The 9,490-nt window shown below is 34.0% G+C and overlaps 2 protein-coding genes across 2 annotated transcripts in view; both read left to right on the top strand.

Moving 5' to 3' along the window:
* The window catches only part of LOC107624741, a 39,917-nt gene that overhangs the window by 7,314 nt on the left and 23,113 nt on the right, over positions 1–9,490 (top strand). The gene's annotated exons all lie outside the window — the stretch shown is intronic.
* On the top strand, positions 2,384–6,361 carry LOC107624742 (26S protease regulatory subunit 7). Its single transcript, XM_016327183.2, has 10 exons — positions 2,384–2,644; positions 3,553–3,634; positions 3,972–4,063; positions 4,161–4,238; positions 4,425–4,486; positions 4,589–4,733; positions 4,823–5,041; positions 5,123–5,304; positions 5,455–5,630; positions 5,926–6,361. The coding sequence occupies exons 1-10, from the start codon at positions 2,558–2,560 to the stop codon at positions 6,081–6,083; spliced, it is 1,281 nt and encodes a 426-aa protein (XP_016182669.1). The 5' UTR covers positions 2,384–2,557; the 3' UTR covers positions 6,084–6,361.

The raw sequence follows: 9,490 nt of genomic DNA, 5'->3' as shown, positions 1-9,490 counted from the left end.
TCTCTTTAAATGTTTTTCACACACACACACATATTTGTTCATACCCTTATCCAAATTATAAAGTCAGGCTCAATAAAAACAAAAGGTCCACCCTAAAGATGACTTCTATCGGATATCCGATCTTTTTGAGAGGTCGGACACAACGAAAGAGATCGGCTGGTAGTTATCTAAATAAGTAACTGTTATCCCAAATCTCTCATACTATTTCTATCTCATTTAGAAGATAATCCCAATAACTTTCTAAGATAAAGGAAACGATTATCTACTAATAAAGGTGGAACTACTCCAAAAGGTGATTATCCATTTTACTATAAATACATTGACTTTCTTCAGATATATTCACGTTCTAATTTACTAAGAACCTGATTAAAGCCCTTGCTAACTTAAGCATCTCATACCAAGGAATCTGAACCTCACGTTCAGACCCAAATCAACGTTTCAAGTAACTCTAAGAACAATTTCCCTTAGTGCCATTTTTATTTTTATATTGAATTTAACATTTGAATATGAACTATTTATTTAGCTCTAAGTTTTTTTTACTCATTTTTTTATTTATCTTTAATTCTATACAATTAAAGCATGGCCAAAACCACCCAACCCCAAAATTTTTTTGTCCAATAATATAGTTTTTTGAGTAAGTAATAATTTATTATTTACTTTAATAATTAATTATTTAATTAAAAATATATAAATTTTTTCATCAATAACATCTTTTTGTGCTTGTTTAGGGTTTTAGACATCATTATTTTAATAAAAAAATCTGATAAGAAAAATAAATTGGGATTTAAGGGTTTAATACATTCAAAGTAATAAAACCCTAATGAAAGGAGGACAAGAAAAGAATGACGTCAAAAAGAGGAATTTATTGGCATAAGTAGACACAGCGAAAACATAAAAGATAAATAAAAGTTTTTCCTACTAGACCTCTAAGATACCTGTTCTTAGCAACCTAGGTCACCGGAAAGGATTCCCTATTAGACCTTCAAAGAACTTGTCCTTGACAATCTAGATCAGAGGGACGAAAACTGAAAGAAACCACCAGGCAGATCACCTTAGTGTTGGATCCTTCAATCTTCCTCATGGAACAAGCAAAGCAAATCACTCACCTCACTTCTCACACAATAAACATGCTTAAAAGCAACCGACATTTATTCATTAAAGTTGTGTAAATTGTCAATAGACTCCTAACAAACTAGCTAAAAGATAAGATAAGATAAGATAATTAACTTAAATCAAATTTGATCTTATTGAATTAGATAAGATTTGATTTAAATTTTAAAATCCTAAAGATATGATAACTAATTCAAATCAGATTTGATCTTATTATATTAGATATTTAGATCAGATTTGATTTAAATTTAAAATATCTAAAAATACTACTAAACAAATTAAAAGTAAATCAAATCTTCCAACAAACTCTAACAACAAAACAAACTTAAAATAAATGCCTAAAAATTCGAAAATAAATAATAAAATAGGCCTCTCATTGAATTTGAAAAGCTTTATTGGGCTTCTTGTTATCTTGTCTTAGCCCAATGGGCTTTATGAATTGTTGCACTTTCAACACCATTGTTTTTGAGACAGACTCTTGGTCTTCTAGATGTCCAAGACTGGCATGGCACCATTCTTCTAGAATTCAGATCCTTGAAAAGGATAAGATTATCATTCCGTCCCTTAGCTCTAAGATGACGAAAATGCCCTCCTGACTAGGGCTGACAATTCATACCCTACCCGGGGTACCAAACCCGTTCGGGTAGGGTAGGGTATGCCTGCGGGTAGGGTAGGGTACGGGTTTAGGGTGTACCCTACCCTACCCTACCCACACCTCAAATATAATACATATTTTTTAAAAATTAGGTATATAGTGAAGGAAGTGAGAGTTAAACCCATAACCTCTCTTATGTAATGACTTACAATAAGTGAACAAACACTAAACTAGTTAGTTAATTTAGTAATTTAGAGCATTAATTTGTTATTTTTTATGTTATTAATATGTATAAAATTTGAAATGATTGAATTTTATTATTACTTTAAAAAAATTTGATATTTCTGCGGGTAGGGTAGGGTAGGGTTTAGAACTTTAGGGTGTGGGTAGGGTTAGGGTTGAGACATTCTCAACCCGCGGGTAGGATAGGTAGAGTTTTAATAGAATTTTCAACCCGCGGGTAGGGTTAGGGTATGGTTCAAACCTTACCTTACCCTACCCATTGCCAGCCCTACTCCTAACCATGTATCAAGGTCTTTTTTCAATAATTTTTTTTAGCGTGTTTGACAAATTTTTAGTAATAAAAATAAAAATACTAAAAAAATAAAAAAAACATCTTTTCTTTAAAAACTGTAATTTATATTTTTTTTAAAAGATCTTTTTTAAATAAAATATTTTTTATATAATAAATAAAAAGCCCAGCTGGTTCAGTCACAACTTCAATTCCAAATCCCTTCTTAGGTTTCGCTTCTCTCTCAAGCAAGTTCCCAACTTTACCCTCTTCATCACAGTCCGAAGAAGAAGAAGAAGAAGAAGAAGAAGAAGAGCTTCCTCATACAGCGTCCAATCGAAATGGCAATTGAACACGAAGACGAACTCAAGGACGAGAAGAACCCTAGACCCCTTGACGAAGATGACATCGCCCTCCTCAAAACCTATGTATGTAACCTCCTTTTCCTTTTTCTTCCTCTCTCCAAAACCCTAATTCCCAATTATGCCCCTTTTCTATAGCAGATCTTAACATCTACATAACTTGTGTTTGACGTACTATATTAATCCCAATTTAATCGAGGTCTTACTTGTTTTCATTTCAGCTGCTACTCGTATTTAAACTATTAGTGGTTGTGGGGAAAAAATGAATATGTTTATCTGATTTCAATTGATTATGATTTTCGATGGTGGTGGTTAGTTAAAGTCTGTAACTTTGAACTCAGTGTATTTAGTTTTGAACTGTATAAAGTTGAGGACTTCCTATTACTGTCTCTATTTCTGATTATGAGCCTTTTGGATGCCAAGGGTTTTTAGGTTGCTGATTGGGATTTGTGTGATTGTTGTTTTTTTGGAATGGTTATGTAAATTTGAGATTTTAGTTGTATCTAGCTTGAGAAGATATTGAGGGTGCTCAATCAGAGAATATAGTTATCAATTAAGGTATATGGTAGCTCAATGGCTTAAGGAACCATGATAATTTATATCAAAATTGTTTTTTAAGAAAAAGGTCTAGATTTTTATGGTTTAACTATATATATGGTTTACAATAGGGTACTAGAGCATTTTCTGATTCATGCAGCTGAATCTTCCTATTGAGAAAAGCTTGAATGCTATTGTTTAAAAGAAGCATTGTTTGATTTGTCAATTTATGTGTAGGTTGTTGAATGTCTTTCTTCCATAGTTTAAAGGAAAATAAGTAATACTTAGATACATAGATGGTTTCCTCATTTGTTGAATCTTCACTTTCTCTTGGCTTCTCTATATTGTTGTTCACCAAAAATGCTTTCCCTTGGTCATTGGTTTTCTCATCGTTGGTGTGTTTCAAACAGACTTTCATAATATATTTATGTATGCAGGGTTTGGGACCATACTCCACAAGTATCAAAAAAGTTGAGAAGGAAATCAAAGATATGGCAAAGAAAGTGAATGACCTATGTGGTATGTGCAAAATATTTAGCTTGTTACTGCACATCTTAGTTTCCTGGTAGATCTTTCTGTTGTTAAATTAAAGTAAGTTGCATTTTGTCTGGTATCAAGATGTAGCTGTTGCTGATTACCTTTGTTTCCCGTTTTGATGACTATAAATGGTTGTTAATTTAGTATCCTTCTCCTATCCCGAAATTTATCACGTCTTCCACATAGGTGGTGTCATTAGTTTGTGGCCATTCATCAAAGTAAACTGGTCTCAAGAAATGAACATATGCTATTTTCATAGCCTTCATACTGTTTATTTTTTCACAGTGTCTTAGATGTTAGCTTCCTCTTGTGGTAATAGGTATCAAGGAATCTGATACTGGTTTAGCCGCACCAAGCCAGTGGGATCTTGTGTCTGATAAGCAGATGATGCAGGAGGAGCAGCCTCTTCAGGTCCATTTTTTTTGGCAGTTGGGGGGCGGGTGGGGTTGATTTTCTTCGTATATTTTAAATTTCATACAATTTTTAACTATTGCTATTTGTTTAACAGGTGGCAAGGTGCACAAAGATTATAAATCCAAACTCCGAAGATGCTAAATATGTTATCAATGTGAAACAGATTGCTAAGGTGCCTATACTGTTACCTATCTTCAGATAATTAATTTTTTTCAAGATGTTCAGCTTCACTTGATGAACATAACTTGCATCTCAATGATTTGCAAGCATTATGAAATCCAAATGCGATGCCAAAGTTCTTCATTTTGTTCATTTCTTGAAATTGGGTCTAATATTCCTTTTGCTTTATTGATGACAGTTTGTTGTTGGCCTTGGTGACAAAGTTTCCCCCACCGACATAGAGGAAGGGATGCGTGTTGGGTATGTTTTTTATCAGTAAATTTAATAAAATATAACCATGTAAAAAAGAGGAACTTTACTGTCATGTGTGCTTTTTGTTTGACCTTCATATTATAATTGCAGGGTTGATAGAAACAAATATCAGATTCAAATTCCTTTGCCACCAAAGATTGATCCAAGTGTTACCATGATGACGGTTGAAGAGAAGCCTGATGTGACATATAATGATGTTGGTGGTTGTAAAGAGCAGATTGAAAAGATGCGAGAAGTAAATACTACAAAATTCTCCATTTTCTAAATTATAATAAAGGAAATAAATTATATTACGTGGCACTAAATTATTAATTTCCCTTCTAGGTAGTTGAACTTCCTATGCTTCATCCGGAGAAATTTGTCAAGCTTGGAATTGACCCTCCAAAGGGAGTTCTTTGTTATGGTCCCCCGGGAACTGGCAAAACACTTCTAGCAAGGGCTGTGGCTAATAGGACTGATGCTTGTTTTATAAGGGTCATTGGAAGTGAACTGGTTCAGAAATACGTTGGTGAGGGAGCTCGGATGGTTCGGGAACTATTTCAGGTAAATATTTGCCTAGGACCTGTGTTTAGCTTTTGATCATTGTTTGATATATCATTCAACTAAAATTGTTATCTCCTGCAGATGGCTCGTTCAAAGAAGGCTTGCATTGTCTTTTTTGATGAAGTTGATGCAATTGGTGGTGCAAGGTTTGATGATGGTGTTGGTGGTGACAATGAGGTTCAGCGCACAATGCTTGAAATTGTGAATCAGCTCGATGGGTTTGATGCTCGTGGAAACATCAAAGTTCTCATGGCAACAAACAGGTTGGTTGATTTGCCCATCAAATTATTTCCCCCTTTATTTCAATGTTAATATAGATTTTTTGATGAGAATGATCAAGTATGCACTTAAATTTGTTATTTTCAAACCCTTTAAGGCGCTAGATGTCTGATCATTTATGGCTTTTTTGTTAGACCTGACACACTAGATCCGGCACTACTACGGCCTGGACGATTGGATCGTAAAGTGGAATTCGGTCTTCCTGATTTAGAGAGTAGGACGCAGATATTCAAGATTCACACAAGAACCATGAACTGCGAAAGGGACATCCGTTTTGAACTTCTAGCTCGGCTTTGCCCGAATTCCACTGGTGAGGATTCCTCTAAGACTTGGCAATTCTTAATTTAGTCCCATACTTTTTAACCACACTAACACTGTTAAGTATCTCAGCATTGTGGATAGTATTCTTAACTTTGGCCCATACTGTTAATGCATTCTATTTTGGCATTACCTATATTTCATGTTCCGGTTTCTGTTCTTTTTCAAGCCCTCCAGCCACACTGAGAAATACTTGCATGTCTGTTGAGCGAATTTGATAAATGTGTGGTTCCATTGTGCTCGATTCTTGGTTGCTTGTAGACATTAATTTTCTTGTTTATCTCCAGGAGCTGATATAAGGAGTGTGTGCACCGAAGCCGGTATGTACGCAATCCGGGCCAGAAGGAAGACTGTAACAGAGAAGGACTTCCTTGATGCAGTAAACAAAGTGATCAAGGGGTACCAGAAGTTCAGTGCAACCCCAAAGTATATGGTCTACAACTGAGAGTATTCTTTTGTTGCCTATTTCCTAGGAGAGACCATTTTAGCACAAAAATGTTCCAAGGGGCATATGCTTATTATTTTCATTAGTAGTTTGTGAAACTTGCATGTTGGAATGCATACTTTTAAGGTTTACTCTCTTAAATCCATGTACCAAACTTTTTTCCCTTGTTATAAAACGTTCAAATTGTTTTGAGTGTTGTTGCTAGTTCTTTGTTATATTTGTGCACAATAACAACACACTCTAAAGTATGCAAGTGATGGAAACTAGTTTGCGATGTTTATTATTATTATTATTATTATTGGAAAATTGGAACAACAGAGGTATCAAAGGAGTAATTGAATAATTTCTGTGTACAATAATTGCACATATTTACATGATGGCAGAGAGCATAGAAACTTGACATTCAAATTACAAAGTTATGACTGACTAATTTTAGTGCATCATTCATCCCGTCAATGTCACATTAATATTTTTCATCAGATTTTAATAACTAATTTATTTTAGAATTTAATTTTGATGCATTTTAGTATAAAATTATTTTACACATACATCTATCATGATTATATGATCATTTAAGAGAATAATTATGATTATATTACTGTATAAAATATTTTACATATTAATGTATTAAAATTAAACTTTTTATTTTAATGTATCATATACTAAGTTAGACTTCATTTTAATATAAATTTAATTTTGATATATTATCAATGTAAAATAATTTTATACGTGTATCTAATTAGGTGATAACTCGTATTTAAATTTGAATAATTTGACTAAATTTTTATTAAGCAGCTTCACTTCACGTAAAATTAATAACCGAGAACTATTAAATAAAAATTTAATCAAATTATTTAAATCATTTAACGAAAACTATCAACTTTACATATGAGTTTTCACCTAAAATTAATCCCTTTAAATATTTGTATATTAAGGAATCAAAAAATGAGCATCAACGCTGTGGTGCAACACACAGAAGTCAAAAGTCAAAACCATAAACCCTTTCCATCGCGCTGTTACCGTTCTCACGATCCTCTTCATAAATGGCTTCAGCGTGCAGCAGAATCGCGCAAAGAGCTTCTTCATTTTCTTCCATAAAATCAACCATCAAATCCAGTCTTCGCTCTTCATCCTTCTCCAACACCGCCACCACTACTTCTCCTCTTCACCGATCCATTTTAACCAGGTTTTTTTTTCCACTGTGATGTTATTTCCAAGTTCCCAAGCTCGAAACTTTTATTCCTCAAGTGTTGTTCTCGTTGTGATTGTTGTTGTAGGGTTGCCCCGGAACTGAGATGCGCGCAGTCGATGCTGCCACTGCATAGTGCGGTTGCGACGGCGAGGATGACGTCATTCCTGAGAACAACATCTCGGAGCTACCGAGCGCTATCACAGGGTACTCTCTGCTGCACCTCTCCCGGCCTCTAATACTTACTTTTTCCTCCATAAAAATTCTTCAACTGTGAGTTGCTAGTTTCCTTGCTTCATAGATTGAAGTTTCTCTGTGAATTGTACTGAGTAACATGTTTAGATATTGGATTAGCTTTGATGGAAGATGCATTTTTTTTTGGATGAACCAACAGTAGTTACATCGAAAGGGTTAGATAGATTGCTCGGATGAAATCGAGATTTTGTACTCTGAGTTGATAGAAAGTTGCATTGGGTTTTTGGACTTTGTTGAACCACTGGATCCTCTTATTGGTTTGTAGCACAATCTTGACATGTAGTGTGTCTCTGCTCAATACTATCTAGAACATTTAAATGTTTTGGAAGGTGGAACAGCCTCGCGCATGGTCTATTTTGACTCTAATTTATAGTGGGGGCATTGTTAGCTGGGTAGGTTGGTTTTGTGTATAAAACAGTTTGAAGGCCAAAAAGTACAAAGTGAATGTGATGTTATCAACTAACTGTAAAATTTGGTTCCTGCAGGCACATAGTTAACTGGGAGCTTGCGGGACCAGTCACTTTTGACCTACTGCCTCATTACCAAGTATGAAAAGATTAAGTGTTCTTTTAACATTTAATAATAATCTCTTAGCAATCTTATAATACAGCCGTATCTGTTTCATAAAAATATTCTGATTTTTCACCAATGTATGTTAGGATAAGAATGGATTTCATGTGCAGTAATGCCCTCCTCTTTTCTTTTGTTTTGGAATTGAAAAGTGGAATTCAGATGTTTGACGAATGAAAATTGTGAAGTCGATTTTAGCATCATTTCTAGAGTAATTGACAACATTCATTCCTTTTTCTTCACTCAATGTTTTCTTGCTAAGGCCTTGAGGTTGAGTATCTTGCACTTGTAATCAATTGCTCTTTGAAAGAGGTCTGATGATTTCCTTTAGAAAACCCCAAATGACTAGTTCTTTGCTATTTTTCATGTGCTTAAATGTAGCAAATGTGATGAACAATTAAAACATTAGATGGGGGCATTTTTGGCAATCTATTTCAGTTTGATGTGTTAAGGAGGCCTATAGAAGTCCTTGTAAGGAGGAAGGAGAGTGGATAAGATGAATGTTAGTCTAATGGAGGAGGTGGAGGGAGACTTGGAAACCATGGAAGAAACTATTAAAGCAATTTAGAACTTAGTAATCTAAATATGAACAGGATTTCATGCGTCATCTAATCATTGTTTGTTGCCAATCTCACCAATTGGGTCAAGAGTCAAGACTTAGTAATTGTGGTAGTTGTTGTATTTTGGTTTGATGTTCCATTGGATTAGTCGCAATGTTTTTTCCATCCATTAATTAGTATGATGATTCTGGTGTGGTGGATACAATTAGATTCCAAAATTTTCATTGAGGTCAATTTATTACCATACTTCCACTGTTCCTTAACCTTAACAAATAACATATATGTAATTCTTCAAATTAATAAAAAAGTAATGCTAGGTAGATAAAAAAAACAGTCAGAACTTGCCTTATTTAGCATTAATTAATTGTCGCAACAATTAATGAATGCTAAATAAGGCAAATTATGGCTGTTTTTGACTGATTTTCTTTGGTTACCAAACATTTCTGTTAATAAAATAACCATGCTACGAGATGGTTTCCCCACATCTTTCTTGTGTTACTGATTTGTTGTATAAATCTCCTCCGTAATTAGGAGATGGTTACCCCGCATCTTCTTTGTGATTAGCTCACTAGTCTGTTTAAATAAGTGTTGGGGTTTAAAAAATAATACAATTTAATTGATTATATGTGTTAAATTTTAATTTTTAAAAAACATCTTTAAAAAAAGACGTTTTTGACATCTTTATCTAAGTGGTTTCCATTCATTAAGAGCCGAGTATAACTTCTTTTCTGAGAGAAGATGAATTAGGGACAAAAACAATACTAACATTAAATAATCTATTAAATAAAAAAATTCACAAAGTATTTATATTTAATAAAAAATGTCGTATGTAG

Source organism: Arachis ipaensis, chromosome B02 (genome assembly GCF_000816755.2).
Source record: "Arachis ipaensis cultivar K30076 chromosome B02, Araip1.1, whole genome shotgun sequence".
NCBI classification, from domain to species: Eukaryota; Viridiplantae; Streptophyta; class Magnoliopsida; order Fabales; family Fabaceae; genus Arachis; species Arachis ipaensis.
Note: the sequence above shows the minus strand (reverse complement) of the source record. Positions and strands in the feature narration are given on the sequence as shown.

Excerpts from the sequence above, each read along its gene's own strand:
- LOC107624742 (XM_016327183.2), top strand. The coding sequence starts at position 2,558 with ATGGCAATTGAACACGAAGACGAACTCAAGGACGAGAAGAACCCTAGA. Across the intron at positions 4,487-4,588 it reads GAGGAAGGGATGCGTGTTGG|GGTTGATAGAAACAAATATC; the intron begins GTATGTTTTTTA and ends TTATAATTGCAG. Across the intron at positions 4,734-4,822 it reads AGATTGAAAAGATGCGAGAA|GTAGTTGAACTTCCTATGCT; the intron begins GTAAATACTACA and ends TTTCCCTTCTAG.